Here is a 21,686-nt window from a genome sequence, read left to right as displayed (position 1 = left end):
CAACTGTGAGGCTCATCCTGCGCTCAGGACAGTCCGGCCACTGCTTCCTGCCCCACGCCCCCTAGCGGCTGACGGCGGCTGCACAGCCATAGCGGGGAGAGAACCAGAGTCTCCAGCAAAACACTTACATTCCCTGAGAGGGCGTACCAAGTGCTGGCAGGCAGGGATGCCTATAAAATAGCTGATGAATGTCATATGGCAACGGGTCCTTCCTCTCATGAAGCGCTCCTAGAATCCAGAGCTGGGGAGAGCCTCCAAGGGTGGATATGAATGTGCGATTCTCAGACACTCACCTGGCTGACAGCCACATTAACAGTGTCCTGCCTTGGGAATAACTAAAGACATGAGACTGTTCATAGCTTCACCCTCACATGAACAAAGATAAAAAGTGAGTGGAGAGCCGGCCTGGGCCCGGGAGGGGCCGAGGTGAGTAAGGAGGCGCTCCCACTGCCTCCTCGGGCCCTCCCTCTGCTCACCTCCTTGGCATCCACGTCACTCCTGTGGCTTCCACTGCTTCCTCCCTGCAGGGACCCTCCCTGCAACCCAGCCACTCAGAGCACCACACGTGTTCCTGGGACCGGACAGGACAGTCACCTCCCGCAGGCACCAGCTGGCCCTCTGAACGGAGGCCTCCAGCCACCTGCTCAGCGGGACTCGGCATTGCTGTGATGCCCACCTGCACCTCACAGCTCATTCCGCCACCAGGCCGCGCCCAGTCCTCTGCCACCCCTCCACCAGCCCCTCCTTCCCGTCCCCCAGTGCAGGGGTGGGTGGGGACTCACCGAGCTGTTGAGGCCATTCTGGGAGGCGGTTTTCTTCACCTCTGGCTTGGACGCGATGATGAGGTAGGTCTCAATGCCCTTCTCCTCTAGGTAATCGCAGCGGCTGCCCCCCTCGCCGGGCTCCACGTCGAACTCTCCTTTCAGGCAGTCCAGGGTGCTCTGGGAGATGTGCACGCGTCTGCAGCGCAGCCAGGGAGGCCCTGAGCACGGGCCCTCACCCGCCCCCTGTCCCGGCCCAGGCTGCCGCCCGGGCCAGACTCTCGGGGTGCATGGGACAGAGGGCCACCCGGGGCAGAGACAGGGAGGTCCTGTGTGGGCGGTGTGGCCCCTGCCCCTCTCGGAGCCTCAGTGTAAGTCCATGAGACAGGAATAACATTGTGTCCTCACAGGCTGCTGAGAGTACACGAGAAGGACACTCAGAAGTCTGCACCTGCTCTCGGGGGCAATGGACCCTTCTCTGGGAGTCACCCCGAGGCAGAGGCTGGTGACTGCCTGAGGGACTCCCTGGCCCAGGCGGTCAGGATTCAGCAGCCTCAGCCTGTCTGCCCCGAGCGCAGGCAGGTCCTGGCCCAGCCGCTTCTGTAACCGGCAAGCCGCTCCTCCGAGCCTGCTGCTGGCCATCAGGGTAACGCCCTCCGGGGAGGCTGGCACTCTGACTGCAGCAGTGTGATGGCATCAGCCCGGGCAGCCCCGCCAGTGGGCACAGGGGACGGGAGGACACACGGCTGCAGAGGTCCAGGCACGGGAGGCCACAGCCAACCTCAGACCAAGGAGACGGGCACCCGAGAAGGAACACGGCTCCTGGTGGGAGGGGGCCCTTGTCCGAGCCACAGACCTGAGGGATGGCTGTCCCCTCCGACCTCACGCCTGCCCACTGGGAAGGAACACTCACCCGGGGATGCCGCCAGCCTCCATCTTGTTGGCCACAGTGACATCGGTAGACCACACGTCATACTGCCAGCGCTTCTGGCCCAGGACGCCCCCCAGCACAGTGCCCGTGTGCACCCCCACACGCATGTCCACCCCGGTCTTCGTCTTCTCCCGCACATACCTGCCAGGGACACAGAAAGGAGGAGGGTCAGGGGAAGCTGCAGCCAGGGTGCCGGCCCCCTCACCCCCTCACCCCCTCACCCCCTCGCCCTACAGGAGGGATCCCACACGAGTTTTCCTCCTCTGGGCCAAGCGGCCAACTGGGTGCCCCCCAGCTTTCTGTCTGCCTTTGAGCTGAGCGGGCAGAAGGACTGCCCCCAGCCTGGTCCTGAGGGACCTCCAGTTGCATAACATGGCTACGTCCCACATAACATCGCTACGTCCCACGTAACATCGCTACATCCCGCACTACATGCCTGAGCAGACTCCTCCGGGCCCTGGGGGCTTCTGGGCCACCACGACAGAACTGCTCCTCCTACGGGCCCAGGCGCCCCCTCCCTGCAGCGGCACCCACTTACGAGATGGCCTCCACCATGGCGAGCCCCATGAGGATGGAGCAGACGGCGTGGTCCTCCCGGTAGTCAGGCAGGCCGCAGATGCAGTAGTAACAGTCGCCCAGGATCTTAATCCGCAGCTGGTGGTATTTCTGAAAGGGCAGGGCGCGGGCTGTGGCGGGAGGAGTGACAAAGCAGAGGAGGGACAGGAGGGAGGGACCCACGGAGCCGGCTCAGACCGCGAGGGGACTCACGGCCGCCAGCTTGTCGAAGCGGGCAAAGAGCTCGTTGAGCAGCTTCACGAGCTCCTGGGCGCTGCAGGTGGAAGACAGCTGGGTGAAGCCCACGATGTCCGCAAAGAGGATGCTGCAGGGAGGAGGCACCGCGGTGAGGCCCCCGCCGCACCCCTGCCGCCACGCCAGCTCCTGCTCCCAACCCAGGGCAGCCAGGATCCCGGGGAAGCAGGTCCTTGCTCAAGCCCCAAAGCCGTGAGACTCTGGCGCTTTGAGGGTGAATTTGGGGCTCTGGCACTTAGCTTATCCTGTGGGCTTCCCTCTAGGGGCCCCTTCCCAGGCTGCCTCCCTCCTGATCCAGGAGGAAGGCAGGAGCCCAGCGCTGGCCCTGAATGCTGGGTGGCCTCACAGATGCCACTTCCTGGCTCTGGGTGATGCTGGTACAGCAACGGGGCTGAACCACAGAGCCCAAAGCACGTCTCAGCCCCGATGCCCGTCAGCAAAGCTGCTCACACTGGGGCTCACACTGTGGGGACGGCTCTGCTTCTAGTCCCAGGGGAATGACCTTAACCCGCGGCGCTCAGCTGACCCCACAGGGCCCTCTCGGAGCCCGTGCGGGCCCGGCGCACCTGACGTTCTCATGGCGGTACATGTACATGGTGTTGAACTGCTGCTGGTCCTTCTGGCTCTCGTCCTTCTTCATGTCCTTTAGCATCTCGTCAGCCACATGCTTGGGCAGGATGGACAACATCAGGTTCTCCTGTGGGCACAGGGAGGGCAGTGAGTGGGGACCTCAGGGTCTCACTGGTGTTCATCCAGGGGCAGCTCAAGCACTTCCGGGAAGAAACACCCGATTCTGGCAACGTCAGCCAGGAGCCATGCGCCCGCCCCCCACAGACCCCAGAGCACAGCCCAGGACGGGCAGCACCTGCACTGGCGGGAGTGCTGACGGGAGCCGGGAGCCCAGGAAGAAATCCAAGCCTGGCTCTGGGCCTCTGAGGCGTCCCCCCTGCCACAGGGAGTGTGACAGGTACTGGGGGCCGTTCTCCGTGGCTCCTGCCCCGAGGCAGGGCCTAAGCAGGAGGCGCTCCTCCCCTTCCCTGGGTGGGCAGCCAAGAGGCCCCCAAGGATCTGGTGTTGAACCCCAGCCCCTACCAGCCAGAAGGCAGGGCCTCAGCCCCCCTGACAGAAGACAGATCTGCTGGAGGGCAGCCCCTCCCATTCCCCTAGGACGGTCTGCAGACCAGAGCCCCCCACCTGCTCACCACCACAGCACAGGTCCCCACCTCCCATCTGGTTCATGGACAAAATCAATCCTCTCTCTTAGAGTGACTCACATGGCGATACCGAGGCACGTCCGCCTGCCCAGCCTGAGCACTCACAGTGGCCATGACTATCTCTGCATTTCCACAGCAACGCCCACCGTTAGGAACCTCTGGGAGGCATCGCGGCAGCTCAGGAATGAGAAGCCCAAGGAACCCAGGGCGGGTGGGGGCCCAGGGACCGCCCCCTGACACTGACACGGGGACTGAGGACTCTCCTGGAACAGGAGGATTTTTTTTTTAACCCTCACCTGAGAGTGAGGGCATTTTCCCTTGATTTTTTAGAGAGAGTGGAAGGGGAGAGAGAGAGGAAAAAGAGAGAAACATCGAAGTGCCAGAGACACATGGATTGGTTGCCTCCCACATGCACCCCGACCAGGGTGGGGTGGGGATCAGATCTGTAACCCAGGTACGTGCCCTTGACCGGGAATCGAACCGGAGACCCTCCGGTGCACAGGCCAACACTAACCACTGAGCAGCGCTGGCCAGGGCCAGGAGGATTTTCAAACCAGAGACGAGGGTGCTGCCAGCTCTCATGGGCTGCCGAGGGACAGAGCTGCTGGGGTCCCCAGGGAGAAGGGGCAGCGGGGGGCAGCAGTGAGCACCCAGGCTGGGGTAGGAAGCTGGGGATCCCAATCAAGTCCTGTAAGGTGCTCCATGCCCCGACCACAGTCCCCATTTCCCTGAAAACCGCTGCCTCCCAGCACGGCGCAGGCTCAAGGCTGTCAGCCACGGTGGGACGAGGCAGCAGCAGGAGACTCAGTGCAGCCCAGGACACGGCCCGGGATCCCCGTGTGACGAGGCCCTGAGCCGCTCTCGGGTGGGGGAGGGTGGGAACCGTCACGGGTTGTATGATTTCCGTAACTTTTTTCAAGAGCATGAGCACACTGAAAGCATAAACGATCTGAACAACAAGGAAGCAGCTGTGGTTGTACATGAAGGCTGCCAGCTGACTCGTGTGGCTTATGAGACCTTAGTCCCCCTCAACACGGTCAGCAGGCAGAGGCCACCCGAGTCGCGGTGATGAAACTGGTTTGGACAAGCACGTGACAGAGCAAGGAGCAGAAGGCAGCCGCCAGGGACTCCACGGGAGAGGACGCTCAGGGCAGAGGGGGGCATGGCAGTGGGCAGTGAAGGAGGGGCGTACCCTGCCAGTCACAACCAGGACTTTGGTGACAGCCAGATCCAGCCCCCCACCTCCGCGGCTCTGCTCGTCCTCCGCGCGGTGCCCAGCACGCGGGCGCTCTCTACCCGCCACCCTCCTCCAGAGGCCCCAGGCCGCCTGACTGGGCACCCACCGGCCTTTCTGGTCCCATTTCCCTGCTCTCGTGTCCCCCCCAGTATAGACGAGCCCCTCCTACCACTCCCCCCCCCCGGACCCCACCCTTCAACAACCTCACCCACCAGCCCAGGCCTGCTCCTCTCCCTCTGCCCACGTCCTTGGTGTCTCTTGGCGCTGACATCGTCTGCCCTTAGATTCAGAGACTCTAAGCCAGTGGTTCTCAACCTTCCTAATGCCGTGACCCTTTAATAGTTCCCCATGTTGTGGTGACCCCCAATTTCATTGTTACAAATTGAATTAATGCATAGTGATTAATCACAAAAACAGTATGTAATTATATATGTGTTTTCCGATGGTCTTAGGCGACCCCTGTGAAAGGGTCGTTCGACCCCCAAAGGGGTCGCGACCCACAGGTTGAGAACCACTGTCATAGAGGATCCCTGACATCCATGCTCGGGCCCACGGGAAAGGCCCCAGCACCTCATACGAGTTCCTGGAGGAGGAAGGAGGCTGGGATCCAGGCGCCCTTGTCTGGTGGGCCCCACAGGAGAAGCAGGGGTGGTGGGGAGAGAGACCCCAGGGTAGCCGAGCCTCGAGGGGGCCAGGGCGGAGGGATGTGTCTGGCCCTCCCCAGCACCGAGGCAGAGCCTGCTCTTCCTAAAATAGCACTCGCTCTATGCTTTGGGAGTCAAAAGAATGTTCCCAGCCTCTGACCCATTGATGACTCTTCCGGGAATTTATCCAGCAAAAATAACCCAAAAGGCCCTAACAGGTTTGGCTCAGTGGATAGAGCGTCAGCCTGCGGACTCAAGGGTCCCAGGTTCGATTCCGGTCAAGGGCATGTACCTTGGTTGTGGGCACATCCCCAGTAGGAGGTGTGCAGGAGGCAGCTGATCGATGTTTCTCTCTCATCGATGTTTCTAACTCTCTATCCCTCTCCCTTCCTCTCTGTAAAATATCAGTAAAATATATTTTAAAAAAATAACCCAAAAGAAGTAAAAAGACACAATGCTAATTAAACCGGACACGCCCTTTGGGGGGAAGATTATGCCACCTAAACTGGTCTCGGTAAAAACTGTTGCCACAAGAAAATGAGAGAAACGCAGAGCGGACACAGACTGTGTTCTGCGAAGGTGATGCAGGATATAAGTACATCTAAGTCAGTGATGGCAAACCTTTTGAGCTCGGCGTGTCAGCATTTTGAAAAACCCTAACTTAGCTCTGGTGCCGTGTCACATATAGAAATTTTTTTATCTTTGCAACCATAGTAAAACAAAGACTTATATTTTTGATATTTATTTTATATATTTAAATGCCATTTAATGAAGAAAAATCAACCAAAAAAATGAGTTCGCGTGTCACCTCTGACACGCGTGTCATAGGTTCGCCATCACTGGTCTAAGTAAAGGCAGGGGATAGAGGTGAGAGCAGAGAGCAACTGGGGGGATGGGGTTAAGAGAAAACGTAAAATGTTTTCCAAAATGCTATATATGGTGTTATGCTGCTGCTTTTTAAAGAAACTTTTTAAACTGGGAATAAACACAGAACTTCCTGTTGCCTCCAGCGGTGACCCTGACCACGGCTGGTCCATAGCAACCAGTTTTCTTAGAAAGGGGAGATCCTGGCAAAGGCAAAAGCAAGCATCCCCCATCTGAGTCCCCGAAAATCAACCGGAGAGAACAGAGTGGGAGAGGCACGGTGTCTCCAGACTGGGAGTCAAACAGTCTATCGGCCCTTTGCGATGCGATTCGACTTTTAATCCATTCCCCGCCTGAAGCGGCTCCAGCGCACGCCCCTTGGTCTTTAACAGACGCCAAGGGTCTGGGATGAGGCGGTGGACTCCTGTAATGAGTCCCCACCGCAAAAAAACTCATACCCTCTGCCTTCACCAGGGACTGACCTTGAGGGGAGGTGGGGGAGGGGTGTGTGTCTTCGTGGCTGGGACTCAGCCCAGAGAAGCCTCAGAAAGGCTTCAAGTCTGAGGGCAGCTGCTGCCTGGAGAAGGGGGAGCCTTGCTCTGGAGGCCCCCCCGCCCCGAGAGAAAGCTGAGGAGAGAAGGCTGCTGGAAACGTCTCTAAAAGTCCAAACAGCTCCCGTGAAGAGTGTGCTGCCTGAGACGCGGTGACCTCCCATCCGACCCGCCAGAGCCACAGGAGGGAGTCCCCACAGGGCGGAAGGCTGGCCCGGGTCCCGCCAAACGGCCCAAGGGCTTTGATGGTCACCCTAAAATCACAGGAGCTTAGTCAAGGCCCGACCCTCTCTGGGAAAAGCACCAAACGAGTCTCAAAAAGGAAGAACAAGCACCAGGAGGCTCCCGGGCACAGAAAACACTGCCCCGTCCTGGGAGAAGCACCGGGCCGCCGGTGGGGAGCAGACAGCTGGGCAGGGACTGGCTGGGGCAGGAGCAAGGTGTCCTCACCCCGGGGAGAAGTGGTCGCGGCGGCCCAGGGCTGGATGCTCGGCCTCCTGGCCCCCGGGGCTGGGATCTCCTCTTCCGGGAACAGGGATCTGCTGAGCTGCCGGGTGGTCTGAGACCTGGTGGGCAGTGGGGCAGCATGGCCTCGCCGGCTGCGGGAGGGAAGCGATCAAGCCCCCTGCAGCCATGACTCGTGCCAGGGCTCACCTTGTCCCTGGCGCAGGACTGGGACGGGACGGGGGAAGGCGGCCGGCACTGCTCCCAGGAGCCCAAGCTGCGCCAGCTGACCCTCTGGTGAGCACTGAGGAGTTCATCACAGCCAGGGGGCCGGCAGGGATTTAGAGAAATGAGCTTTGCTGAGTAGACGCTGCGTGTCTACAACATCCTTGTAAAAGGGCAGAGGGAAGGAGAGGCACCAGCAGTGCCCAGGTAGCTGTGTGTGCATACAGTGAGGTGTCTGTGTGGTACCTGCTTGTCTGAGGGGGGCGGGGTGTCCTTGTGTATGTACAGGTGTGTCCTACATATGTGCTGTGTGTAACACACACAAATACATGTCATGACAACCCATCACAGGCTGTGAGCACACAGCTGTCCACAGACATGTCTATTCTGGTCCTGATCTATCTGGATCCTTGGAGCTTCCAAGCCACTTAGAAGCCACCAGGTGCCCCTCCTGGCCTGCCCACCTGAGCAGAGGCGGCAGGAGGAAGATGTGAAGAGGAGGAGGAAGATGTGAAGAGCAGGAGGACCCGGTCCGCTAGTCCTGGGAGGCCAGAGCCCCAGCGCCACCTCGCGTGCCATCTGGAAACCCCAGTGCTACCGTCTGTCCACAGGGCAGGGGTCGCCCCGTAGACTAGGGGACCACACCACCTCGGTCACTCAAGCGCAGTCACTGGTCATCTGTGCAGGTCCTTGAGCTGGGAAAGTCAAAGGTAAACAGTACTCCCAGGAGCTCGGATGGGCAGGCGGGGAGGCCATCGCAGAGTGACTGGCCTCAGGGGGCAGGAGCGCTCTGCTGTCTTCAGCCACGGCCGTGGGAGTTCAGAGAGGGAGATGCTGCATCACTCACACCAGCCATCTTTCCACAAGACCTTCCCGAGCGAGAACAGGCTTCAGGCCAGGGCTCCGGAGTCTCCCGGGGGGGTGGGCTCCAAGGGGAAGCAGAGCCACACTCCATCGCAGTGGTGGGGCCAGACCAGCCAGTCCCCACCAGGAACCACACAGACGCAGGGTCAGCCCAGAGCTGTCCCCTGCGGGAGAGGGGACATGGAGTACGCGAGCCTCGGTCACTCGCCTGGACTCCTGTGCCATCTCCAGAGACGGGCGGGGCCGCTGTGTGGGCCCCGGTGACCGCAGTCTCGGGAGACAGCCCTCTGGACCCACAGAAGGCCCCGTGTGCGGTACCTGGAGCCCTCACAGCCTGCTTGGCACAAAGCAGGTGCTCCCTGGAGGCTGGTGAGTTAATGAGCTGTCAAGCAGGAGACGTGGCCCGAGGGACAAGCCATCACCCTCTGGAACAGCACCATCAGGACTTTCCACCCCCACGGAAATGGGCCAGAGCCTGTGTGTCCCACGGTGGCACCCGCCACACGCAGCTACTGAGCACGCGGATGCGGCTGGTGCAGCGGAGGCTCTGATCTTTAATTCTTTAGTTTTAATTAACTTAAACAGCCGCCTATGGCTAGTGGCTGCCATATCGGACAGTGCGGACACTTAGCGATTAAGTACAGCTCGCCTGCCAACACGGAGGGGCAGAGAGCGGCTGCTGCCTGGAGGCCACGGTGCTGAGGGCGCACCTGCGGTCAGCGGGAGGGGAAGGGATGCTATGGCGTCTGCAGGGGAAGCACACACCTGCTTCCGTCCTGGACCCCCGGACAGCAGCTCAGTCCACCCTGGGAACGAAGGCCCAGGCAAGGGACAGACCCAATCTCCACCCCTAAGGCTTTAAGGTGGTTGCGCTTCCCTCCCTTTGCCTCCGTCCAATGGCACTTCTTCCGCATGCCGCTCCCACCTTCCTTTACTCTCTACCCACCCCCCATGCGGCCACCACCCAGCCCAGCCCCGCCCCGAGCCAGCTTCCCGTGGGTCCCCTGACTCCAGTCCTTCCCACACAAGGAACAGAGAGGAGTCCTCACTGAGGGCTTTGTCACCACAGCCTCACTCCCCATCACCTGCCCCCTCCACCCCCAGCCTCACTCTTCACCAGCCCCACCTCGGCCGCCCCCTCTGCTCTCCCACCGCACATCCCAGGTTCCCTCTCTTCCTGAAAAGCCGCCCGAGAACCCACATCCACCACGTTCTTCTTAAATCCAACTCCAAACGCCTCTCAGAGTCTCCGTGGCTCGGCCACTGCCCGTCGCTCCTTCCTCCGCCCCTGGTGCCCGCGTCCACCCGGCACAGCAAGCGTCCCTCTGCGGGCCCACCCCCCCGCCTGCACTCTCTGAAATGTGGTTTGTCCTGCTAGAGCAGCGGTTCTCAACCTGTGGGTCGCGACCCCTTTGGGGGTCAAACGACCCTTTTACAGGGGTCGCCTAACCAGCCGTGGGCAAACTACGGCCCGCGGGCCGGATCCGGCCCGTTTGAAATAAAACTAAAAAAAAAAAAAAGACCGTACCCTTTTATGTAATGATGTTTACTTTGAATTTATATTAGTTCACACAAACACTCCATCCATGCTTTTGTTCCGGCCCTCCGGTCCAGTTTAAGAACCCATTGTGGCCCTCGAGTCAAAAAGTTTGCCCACCCCTGCCTAAGACCATCGGAAAACACATATATAATTACATATTGTTTTTGTGATTAATCGCTATGCTTTAATTATGTTCAATTTGTAACAATGAAAATACATCCTGCACATCAGATATTTACATTACGATTCACAACAGTAGCAACATGACAGTTATGAAGTAGCAACGAAAATAATTTTATGGTTGGGGGTCACCACCACATGAGGAACTGTATTAAAGGGTCGCGGCATTAGGAAGGTTGAGAACCACTGTGCTAGAGCCTGGACGGTCAGGATGAAGAACTTGCAGTGACACCCCCGGGGTGGGCGCTGGGAGCACAGCAGCACTGGTTCCTACTCCAACCAGGAGACACCTCGGGCTTCTCAAGCCAAGAGGCATCGAGGCTACACCGAAAACGGAAATATTAGCTGTGTGTGACTGGCACTGTGAAGACACAACTAACTGCCCAGGCTGGGTGGGGGGCCGGTCCTCTGTGGTTCCTGCCGAGTGGGCGGCCGCTCTGCCCTCTCCGCCGGGTACTCACAACAGGACAGTGCGGCGGCCACCGGCCACCACGCACCGAGTCAGAGCAAGAGGCAGAGCTGCTGTGGAGGTGGGAGCTGCTCCCGCCCCAGCTCCTCTTCCCGCCTCACTGGCTCCCAGGCCAGCCCCAGCCTCACTGTCGCCAGGACAACCGGGCACTTTGAGGACTGACCCTAGAAGCCCAACCCCAGGCCAGAAGGGAGCTGGCTCCATTCTCGCTCCCCATGACTCCCCTCTCCCCTACCAACCTCCCATGAGAACAGGGTTCAAGGTCGAGATTGCTCTACGCCTTCACCTCGCAGCCAAAGGTCTGGAAGGGAACAGCGGGGCAGGCTGGGGCAGAGGTCGGAGAGGAGGGACCTTCAGGAAGATGAGAAACTGAAGCTGAGCCCACGCGGTGCCAGCTGTCGAGTCCCCAGCTCGGGCTCCCAGGAGAGACGTCTGACTCTCATGGTGAACGGCTGGTTCTTCCCTGAGACTCGGGCACAAAGAAGAAATGCCACCCCCGGTCAGAGGTGACCCCGGGCGTTGGGTTCAAGGCAGAGTGAGGAGGCTGCTCTGTCACGGATCCCCCAGGAGCTGCACGGACAACAACCCAGTGTCACCTCCACCAGGTCCTCCAGGCGCCGGATGAAGGTGGCCTGGCACAGTGGTCCTCACTGAGGTGGGGGACGGCGAACGGCTTGCTGACCTAGAACTCTGCACGGTCAGCCCTGGGCTCTCCCCACGTGCCCGGCCACAGCTTCCTCCCCATGGAGGGTGGGGACCGAAGTCGCCCCCTCTTCCCTCACCAACAGAATCTAAAGGGAGTGCAGGCCTCACGAGCCTCCTGTCGTCCCTCCGTCCTCTCCCACATCCTCCTTCAACCACGTCCCTCCCGCTGGGAAGCAGCTCTGCATGGGACTCAGGAAGGCTCACATTCTGCAGGGTGTACCTGCTGACAGGTGTGCCCTGGTGCATTTCCTGGATGCCTGCTGTTACCAGGTGGCAGCCGAGGCGCTTAGCAACCATCAAGGTCCCCAACTCAACCCTGGAGTATGATCCCATGGAATAAAGGAAAACAACTCCAGTTCCTTCCTCTGGGCCTCCACCCGGCCACCCCCGAGGAGCCGAGGGGAGCTGGAGAGAGAAGCCTGAGGTCCACCTGGGGTCACAGGTAAATGCCATCAGACTGCCCAGAGGTAGACACCTGCTCAGCTGATGCAAAGAGAGGCCCTGCAGGCCAGGGCCACGCACACAGAGTTTTAAGTCCCTCCCTGCAGAGGAGGAAACTGGAGCCGGGGAGGTTTAAGCAGCCCAGGCCCCACTCCACTTCTTTCCATTACCCACATGCTCCCTCACCCATTTGCCCGTCAACAAGATGGACATGCCGGCCTGGGACCAAGCAGAGGGTGAAGCCTGTGACTGAGGCCCAGGGCTGCTTCCCCGCTTCCCGGGGGACAGTGCTGGGCGGCCCAGCCACCCGGGAGTTGCCTGCTATTAGCAGCAGGTTGGTCACCTTCATAGAGGACAGTACCACCTCCCAGGTGACAACACACAGAGAATGGAATCAGAGGAAGCAGGAGGGGAGCCCTGACACCAGCTAACCCCCAGCTTCACTGTCCAGCTGAGGGGGACAAGGCCCGGAGGAGAATGTCCTGCTGGTGGCCACACAGCCGCCATGACAGGCCGTCCCCTCCGAACACACTGGGCTTCCTCCCAGAGCAGTTTAGGAAACACGATAAATACACGCCAACCCGTTCATCGGTGAGACTTGGACCCTGAGAACTAACCTCTGAAAGGAGGCTTCTTCTGCAAAGAGTGTACTGGGAATTTCTTAAAATTGGGAATCTTTTTAACAAGGTAATGAACACTGTGAGTGCCCGGTGGCTGGTGTGGGACCCGCCTCAATAGTTCCTTCCACAGGAGCCACGTCCAAACCATGTGTCCCCTGTCCTCCTAGGACGTGCTGCAGCCCTTTCCAACGTGTTCTCATGTCTGTTGTCTCACTCTTATTCCCACCAGGAGAAACGTGCAATGGGACCGTGTGGCCTCTACCACCAGCCTACACTCAGCTCCGAGGACACACCGGCTGACATTCCTGGGACATAAACCCCCCCAGAACTGGGGAGGAAGCAACCTGCATCTCTGCGGTCGCCATGGAGAAAGGCACACCAGCCCCAACCAGCTCCCACTACCTCTCAGCCCCGCCCTTCAGCTGGTGACCCCAGGGGCCAGTGTGGCCACAGCTAATAGCACTAAAGGGCTTCCTGGCTTCTGGACTCAGAGTTCTTACTTTATGTGATTCTCAAACAACGCATGACAATGGTATGATTTTTCACCCCAATTTTCAGAAGACTAAAGATCAGACTGTCACATAGCGGGAAGGAGAGAAATAAATAAATACTTAATATTTTCCAAGAAATAGGTGACCAAATGGAGAACTTAACCAAAGAACTGGAATGTATGTGTTAAAATGAAGTGGACACTCTAGAACAACAACAACAAATACAATAACCGAAATTAAAGATTCATCCATTGGAAGTCAAGTCAGTAAAAACATTCTACCTGATGCACAGAAAGAAAGAAAAAGAAAGATAAGATTCAGGGGGAAAAAATTATGGAATGTGGTAAAAATGTCTAATAAGAATATCTAGAGTCCTAGAAGGGAAAGAAAGAATCAGACAGAAGCAATAAAACGCTACTTGCTTTGTATGCATATATGCATAATCCATGGGCACAGACAATGGGGTGCTGAAGGCCTGGGGCAGGGGGGGGCTGGAGGGGGTCAATGGGGGAAAAGGGGGACATATGTAATACTTTCAGTAATACTTATTTTTTAAAAAGCTACTTGCTGAAAATTTTCAAAACTGATCAAAGTCATCAAGCCATCAATTCAAGAAGCTCTTCGAATACCTAGCAGAGTAACTACAAAACAAACTCCTAGGTCCATTATTATAAAACTGCTAAAAACCAAAGGCAAAACCGTGAAAGCAACCAGAGGGAAAAAAAATAGGCAATTACTTTAAAAGGGGCAACTGTATGTCTGACATCTGGCATTTCCACAAAAATGATGGAAGCCAGAGGCTAATAGAATGACACCTTCAAAGGACTGAAAGTAAAAATCTGGCAACCTAGAGATCTACATCTGACGAAATGAACAAGCCCCTGGAAAAAACAAACAAACAAACACAGACTTTCCAAAGCTTAAACAAAGAGAAATATAAAAACCTTTATCTGTGAAGGAAATTGAATCTTCTCACAAAGAAAACCCTAGACCCACCGGTGTCACTAGTGAATGCTGCTAACCATTTAACAATGGCCCACTTCTTCCTCAAACTCGTCCAGGGATTAGAAAGAGGGAACACCTCTCAAATCATTTCCTAAGCCTCGCATGACCATGACACCCCAACTTGTCAAAGTCACTGAAAGAAAACTAAAATGGCAAGTAAACCTCTCTTGTGTACATAGTCACAGAACAACTAAGGAAAATATGAGCACACTAGAGGCCCGGTGCACAAGATTCGTGCACTTGGGGGGTCCCTCAGCCCTGCCTGCGCCCTCTCACAGTCCGGGAGCCCTCAGGGGGATGTCCGACTGCCAGCTTAGGCCCGCTCCCATGGCTGCCCTCGGCCCTTGCAGCCCTGGCTTTGTCCAGAAGGACATCAGGAAGGTCATTCAGCTGTCCGGTCTAACTAGCATATTATGCTTTTATTATTATAGATTGAAGCTGCCAGGGTGGGAGGAGCATTCCAACCCTCCCAATGGTAAGAGTGCCTTTTCTCATTTCCAAAGGGACTTAACACATGATCCATTTTATCCCAATGTTTTATTACCATCTATATCTTACACATAGGGAAACTGAGGCCTGAAGAGGTGAAAGAACTAGCTCAAGGTCACACACAAGCTGGACCTGGGCTAGATAAATTCATTCCACTTGATGGACATTTACACACACCTGCTGTGTCCCAGCAAGGCCTGAGCGTGTAGGTTTGTGCCCCTCCCCTGCACCTCCCGTCTGCCTCCCGGGGCCTCTCATTCCTGGGGCCAGTGCCCCCTGGCTTCTCTATGGTACTGGCTGCTCTATGGCGTTCGGGGGTCCCCAGCACACAGGGTGGCCCTCTGAGCCAGGCCCCAGGTTCCATGCTCGGACCCTGCCCGGAGCAAGCACAAAGCACGAGGCATTAGGAAGCGGGACTCATGGCCCATGCACTGCAGCCTGACCATCACCAACTCCAAGCTCACTGGTTACAAAGCGCTTCTGCCTGTGTTTCCCGTTGGACTCAGGGAACCCTGCACGATGAGGACTAATACTTCCACTTTGGAGTATCAATACCCCCACCTTTGCCGATGAGAAAAGTGAGGCTCTAAGGCAGTGGTTCTCAACCTTCCTAATGCCGCGACCCTTTAATACAGTTCCTCATGTTGTGGTGACGCCCAACCATAAAGTTATTTTCATTGCTACTTCATAACTGTCATTTTGCTACTGTTATGAATCGTAATGTAAAGATCTGATGTGCAGGATGTATTTTCACTGTTACAAATTGAACATAATTAAAGCATAGTGATTAATCACAAAACCAATATGTAATTATATATGTGTTTTCTGATGGTCTTAGGCGACCCCTGTGAAAGGGTCGTTCGACCCCCAAAGGGGTCGCGACCCACAGGTTGAGAACCGCTGCTCTAAGGGGCGGAGAACTCGTCTAAGACCCAGGGGCCTTCCCCTCCACACCAGGAGGCCCCCGCCCAGCACTGTTCGATGGGATGGAAGACGTCCTGGGCTTTACATTAAGAGACAGACTGACGCAGATCGGTGTGTTGAAAACCACCCAGAGATCGTAGGCAACAACTCCTGGCTCAGCAAAGTGGTGACAGGCTTTGTGTTTTTTTATGTCAAGAACCTGAGGAATGCGTCCACAGTATGAGGCCAGATGCCAACGAGACAAGACAGCATAAAAACCAGAAACTCAGGCCTTTCAAGCAGCACTATGAAGAGGATTCTTTAAATATGTTTAAGCCGCAGCAGCTCCTTGGGAACCACAGGACCGAGGCCGAGGAGAAGGGGACACACACGGTGAGCTAAGTCCCCGTGGAGGCTGGGAGCGTCCCCTTCTTAAACCTGCCTTCTGCAGAAACGAGCCCGAGGCCCAGCTCCGAAGCTTCTAGATCTCATTGCTAAACAGATCGAGAAAACACACCCCCAGGACAGAGGAAGCCAGGGCCATCAGCTAAATGAATCCGTGTGGGCCTCCAATAGCACTGTCCAGAGAATGTGAGGCCCACCGATGGGCCCCCACCACCCAGGTTCCTGAGGGACCCCGAAACCACAGCCCTGGCCACCTGAGTGGCAGAGTCCACGAAAACTGCATTTTGTGAACCCAGAGCACACAGCACGCCATGAACGCAGAGGCACGGTTCCCAGAGCAGAGAACCATATATTTTCCACTTGAGTTTGTGCGTGAGGGAGAAATAACCTCTGGATGACAGGAAACTGGCGGGTGTAATTTCTGGGGACCTTCAAAAGCATTTGAGAAGAGTCCAGACCAAAAACGATGCGGAAGACTGACTCACACGAGAATGGGAGGTGCTGCGGTGACTGGCTGCAGGGAAGCCGGTAAACAGCGGGCCAGCAGGCACTTCCCGCAGAGAAAAATGTAAACGGTGGGGTCCCGGGGGGTCGGGATGGTTTTACTTTGTTAAAAATGACTGAGAGGGAGGGGACAGTGGGGAGACTGCCCTGAGCACGAAGAAAACAGCACCCTGGGCGGATGGACTTCACCCCGAGGGCCCGAGGCCAGGGGATGGGTCCGACTGCAGGGAGAGCAATTCTGTGCGCACAGTAGGTGGGCCGTGCGAACCTGCCCTTGACCTTGAGAGAGTGGCAGAGCACTAACAAGCCCACGGAGCACTAGCATTCAGTGTACAGCACTCGTTCACCTGGGAAAGGAACACGGGGAGCCACTGGCGGCTGCTGGGGTGATGTGACACACACACACAAACATAAGCTGAAAAGGGGAAAGAGGGAGGTTTAGGCCAAGCACAGAGGATTCGGGAGTGAGTTTCCAGTAAGAGAAGCTCCCTGAAGTCGGGAGGAGCCCTTCCAGGCGAGGGACCCCTGAGGTGGCGTCAGGCGGTGAGCACCTGACCTGGTGGGGGAACTCCAAGGCCCCCGGGGCTGCGCACTGGACTCCCCCCGAACCCCCAAAGGCCCCTCCCCCCAGCTCGGGTCGGACCAGCTCCCAGCCCACTGCCCTGAGGCCACCCAAGAGCCTTACCTGCTGCTGGCTCTGCTCCTCCAGGTTCATCTTCACCTCCAGCGACTGGCGGGCCTCCAGGAAGGCCTTGCGGTGCTTGCGGTCGGCCATGTAGTAGGACATGACGCCCACGACGATGGCGCACAGGTAGAGGAAGACGTTGGCCAGGATCTGCGCCCCGAGGAGGAGAGAAGAGGACAGTGGTGAAGGCGCGTCTTCAGGAGAGGGGGTGGTGGTGGGGAGCGGTGACTGAGACCAAACCCCAAGTTGCCAGTGTCCAGGGAGGGCCCAGCAGAGCCTGTGACACCGAGGGATGTTCAGGTCCCTGCAGCAGACGCTGCCCAGTTGCCGTGGCTGAGGCCCACCCAAGGGTGTGGCTGCAGGCCTGGCAGGCTGGTTGGGGGGTTGCTGTTCTCCCCTCCTGCTAAGCTGGCCAATCCATCCACCTGTGAGGCCTGAGCAGTCCCTCTGCTACCCATTCATTCGTTCACGCGTTTGTCCAACCACCACACACTGAGCACATGTGTATTATGTGCAGGTAGGTGCTGATGAGCTGGGAGCAGAGGGCAGGAAGCCCAGATCCACCAGCGGCAGGTGTATAACCCGACCTGCAGAGGTCCTGGGCCGATTCCGGAGTCACAATGTTACCGTTGCTACCCTGCACCTGTGCCACAGGCTTACAGGTTTCTGGGGTTCACATGCATCCTCGGTCACCCCTGCCAGCAGGTGAGGGGCAGCCAGTACCCGTACCCAGGTCCCACAAGGAACCGGAGCTACAGGAAGAGGAAGAGGAAGAGGAAGAGGGGGTGATGGGACCCGGTGTTTGGGCTGCGAGCTCAGTGCATTGGCACAAAGAGCTTCTTTGGGCTGCGAGAGCCTGTTCCTCTGTCCCCGGCACCTGCAGGCTCCCTGGGGGTGTGCTCCCCAGGCCACTCCAACGGGCCGCTGGACTGCAGACCTGCTCACCTGCTGCCGAGGTGACCCTGGCACAACCGCCTGCACTGCCACACTAAGTGGGCACTGAGCTCTGAGCGGGGTCTCCTGCCCGCCACCGCGGGTGCTGGCTGACCACCCCCATCGCGTGTTCACCTAACAAAACCAAACCAGACTGTGCAGGCTGTCAGAGGGCAAGCAAATACAACCAAAGCGTCTAAGCCAGACAGCGTGACAGACTCGGGTGTGTTCATGCCTGGGGACCATCGAGGCAGGACAGCATTCCTTGCACTGAAATGTGGGTATTTAAAAACAACCCACTTCTGCGCCCCACGGTGGGTAACACGGTGTAGAAAATGAATGCACGAGGAGCCCTGCCCCTCGCTAGCCGGGAACCTGCACGTCAAATCACCTGTCTGCGCAACGGTTTCATCACAGGTGAGCTGAGGGGCGGACTGAGTCAGGGCAAAGGTCCCTGCGTTCTTGACTGTCTGGTCCTCATCTGACCTCACCTCTGAGGGCAAAGGCTGGGACAGGGGTGGGGGTGGGGGTGAGGCTGGGGGGTGTGACCTGGTGCAGAGAGGCCCGGGGAAGAAGGCTGGATGGGAGGGAGGCAGGTCAGTTTCCACGCTACCTCCTGTCCCCTGAGGCCTCCTCCCCTCCCCAGCTGCACTCTCGGCTGCAGGGATGTGGAGGCAAAACGCTACTGGACAGTGACATGGGTCCCTCGGGTCCCATCCGTGCCGGAGAACTCCCTCCCAGCCTCCCAGTAAGCTCATCTATTTCTAGACCTTTCTCCCGGGAGCCCCAAGCCTTGGGTTTCTTAGAACTCCCCCAAACATCTAAACTTGCCTCCAGTGAAGAAAGGACCCCCAGGGCACTGTTGCTCTGGTCCACCTGCCCCCTCTCCCCCGAAGGAGCTGAGCCATTCCCTCCCTCCCTCCTCCCCTCCCCCTGTGCGGGGTGGAGAGCGCTGGGGGGCTGACCAGGGCCCTACAGGCCATTTCCAAGTCCAGGGCCCAGATCTGAAAGGGTGATGCAGCCAAGCCGAGGAGCCCTCCAGCCAGGAAGCGGGGTCGGCTAGGGGGAGGAAGGTTCCAGAGAGAGCAGGGGAGCCAGGAGGAGGTTTTTTTTTTAAATATATATATATTTTTTTATTTCAGAGAGGAAGGGAGAAGAAGAAAGAGATAGAAACATCAACGATAAGAGAGAATCATCAATCGGCTGCCTCCTACACGCCCTGTGTGGGGTTTGGGCCTGCAACCTGGGCAGGTGCCCTGACGGGAATTGAACCACAACCGACTGGTTCATAGGTTGATGCTCAACCCCTGAGCCACACCAGCCGGGCCGGAGACGTTCTTCAATCTCGGGGGGACTGCCCCGCACCTACACGGCTGAGAAGCTCCGGTTGCTACCCTAGTGGCCTGCTTTAGACGGGGCAGTCTGACTTCCCCTCCAAAATGTTTTAAACACAAGATTTTAAAAATGAATAAAATAAACAAGTCTCCCAAGTGGGTAAACATTCAGACTGAAGCTTCATCTAACCCACCACAGAAACAGTATTTATGACCCCGTGAGAAAATGCCTTCCCCGCGTCCTTCCTCCTGGAATCCGATGAATCACCACATCCTGCACGTTTCCGAACAGCCCTCGGGGACGCGGGCTCCAAAATGGAAGTCGCCCTCGGAGGCCGGCCGGTGGCCCCAGTGCCTAGGCTGGCCTCTCCCTGTGGGGTCGTTCCGGCCTGCAGGTTCCAGAACACTCCAGAACTGGGGAGAAGGGATGGAGGCAGAGAAAGCTGCCCCGGCTTTCAGTGTCCGTGTTGGCCGCCCGCAGGGACCTCGGGACGCTCAGCTGCTGGGGGACGGCCACGCTGACGTCTCTGTTCATTAAAACAAGCTGAGATGTTTTGGAAAAAAATCTCCAAGGTGCAGGCAGCAGCAGGGGAGACGGCACCTCAGCCGGCAACCAGCCTCCCGGCCCGGGAAGCCCAGCCCGAGCCTCCGTGGCCCCCCAGCCACGATCGCGCAGGAACAGGCCGGGCTGTGTAGTCACACAGACCTCACACACCACCAGCAGGCGGGCGGCCTGGAGCAAGTCCCTCACCCTCTGTGAGGCATGGCTTCCTCATCCCCCGATAACCCTGAAAGCTGTTCAAGGAAGCAAGTCGGTTGCTTTCACCGGATTCTTAAAAGGGTCGGTTAGACTAATAACCACAAAACTCCTCGAGGCTCCCCCGTCTCCTGTGGCTTCGGAAACAGGGAACACCGGGCCACGGCACTGTGTCTTCCCTTTTTGATGTGACCCCGTGCGTCAGTCACCTTGTCTTTTTCTCCAGGCCAGATAATTCCAGTTCTACCTAAAGGACTCTATTTTAAAAGGTTTAATCGTGTTTGTAAGACCCAACCCTCCTGAGTCTTCGGTGAGAGGCGGGCTCCATGCGGAGTGCGGAGAGTGCAAGAGGACCTCAAGGAGCTCCGATCTCCGGGGGATGAAGACGCTGCCAGAAGCAGAGGGAGCCCAGCAGGATTCTGAGGGGCAGGGGCCTGAGGGCAAAGGCCCTAACAGGGAGCAAACTTGGGCTGGACACACACAACTGTGGGTTTTCACACACACACATTTTAATATAAGGATTCTGGACGGTAAAGGGAATTGAAACCAATTTTCAAACCAATGGCCAGTGTCAAATGAAGGAAAGGCAAGAAACAGTAAGTTATATGCTTACAGGAGTGACCAGATGGCAGCAGGGCTCCATGCCGCCTGCTCAGGTCTGCTCGCCTCGAAGCAGTCAGCGCTCGTTGCATTGAGCGCTCAGATCCTGCCTTTCAGGAATTGTCTTTGAAATGAACTTGACAGCGAATGGACCAGCCCCGAGGAAGAGGAACATTTGCACCAGGAGACAGGAGAGCTTCAGAATTCCAGAAATATTACCATCACACACCCGTGGCAGATGACAAGGTGAAGGAAGATCGCTGATCACATACAAACTCCAAAGCCCTCACGCATGTACCCACTGAACAGAGCAAACAGCGGCCCCGGACGGCCCACCCTCAGTTCCAAATGACTCGCATCTTGAGAGTAAAACTTGGTGCAGACTCTCAGCTGCAGGCCAGTGGCCCTCCCCCCCGAACCTGGAGGACTCTTCCTCTCTCCTTGGACGCTCGATCCCCTTTCTTCCCTCCCTTGTTGCTTCCCAGGGATGACTCCGCAGCCCTCCTCTCTGCAGCCTCTCAGACCAGCCCGGGGACACCCAGGGCTTCTTTTCAGCCCTGAGTCCTTAGCTGCTGGTTCCCTACTCAGTGTTTCTGAGCCAGGTGCTCAGGACATCCAAGGGGAACAGGTGAAGAATGGAGATTTCTGGGCCCCACCTGCCAGTGGAGACCCGGGAATCTGCATTTGCTCGTCACTGTTCTAGGGGCTGTAATAAATATTAAGACAAAGCCCAGATCCTCCAACCGGCCTGGCTCTTTAACCCAAACCGTGAGCGCTGCTTTAGGTCATCTGAGCCCATGGCCTATTGTTTTCCTGTCCGTATCTTGTATCTTCTCTTTTATTGTTTCTTCTCTTCCCCATTCTCATAATCTCATCTTCGGGTCACGCCTCCTTATTGTTCTTGTCTGGCCAGCCTCTCTTCCACACACTCAAAGCCACATCCACTGTTCTCCACCCATTACGGCTGTTTCATGTGTCCTGCATTTAATCCAGTTCCCTGATTTTTAATTTAGATTTTAAGTCATTTTCCAAGTTTCCTTGTCATTGCCCCACCCCTTCTCTTACTGCCTCCCCGCCCCC

General features: G+C 57.4%; 1 protein-coding gene across 2 annotated transcripts in view; it reads right to left on the bottom strand.

Annotated features, from left to right (window-relative positions):
* ADCY3 (adenylate cyclase 3) overlaps positions 1 to 21,686 on the bottom strand; it is a 49,656-nt gene that overhangs the window by 15,725 nt on the left and 12,245 nt on the right. For both annotated transcript variants that reach the window (XM_006091691.3, XM_023756431.1), the window contains 6 exons: positions 16,983 to 17,132; positions 3,069 to 3,199; positions 2,461 to 2,572; positions 2,231 to 2,358; positions 1,675 to 1,833; positions 783 to 960 (listed from right to left, as the gene is read on the bottom strand). In XM_006091691.3, coding sequence (XP_006091753.1) covers positions 783 to 960; positions 1,675 to 1,833; positions 2,231 to 2,358; positions 2,461 to 2,572; positions 3,069 to 3,199; positions 16,983 to 17,132 — 858 coding nt within the window. The remainder of the gene's footprint in view (positions 1 to 782; positions 961 to 1,674; positions 1,834 to 2,230; positions 2,359 to 2,460; positions 2,573 to 3,068; positions 3,200 to 16,982; positions 17,133 to 21,686) is intronic.

The sequence above is a fragment of the Myotis lucifugus genome, unplaced genomic scaffold (assembly GCF_000147115.1).
Source record: "Myotis lucifugus unplaced genomic scaffold, Myoluc2.0 scaffold_94, whole genome shotgun sequence".
Lineage (NCBI taxonomy): Eukaryota > Metazoa > Chordata > Mammalia > Chiroptera > Vespertilionidae > Myotis > Myotis lucifugus.
The sequence above is the reverse complement of the archived record's forward strand: the minus strand, read 5'-3'. Positions and strand labels throughout refer to the sequence as shown.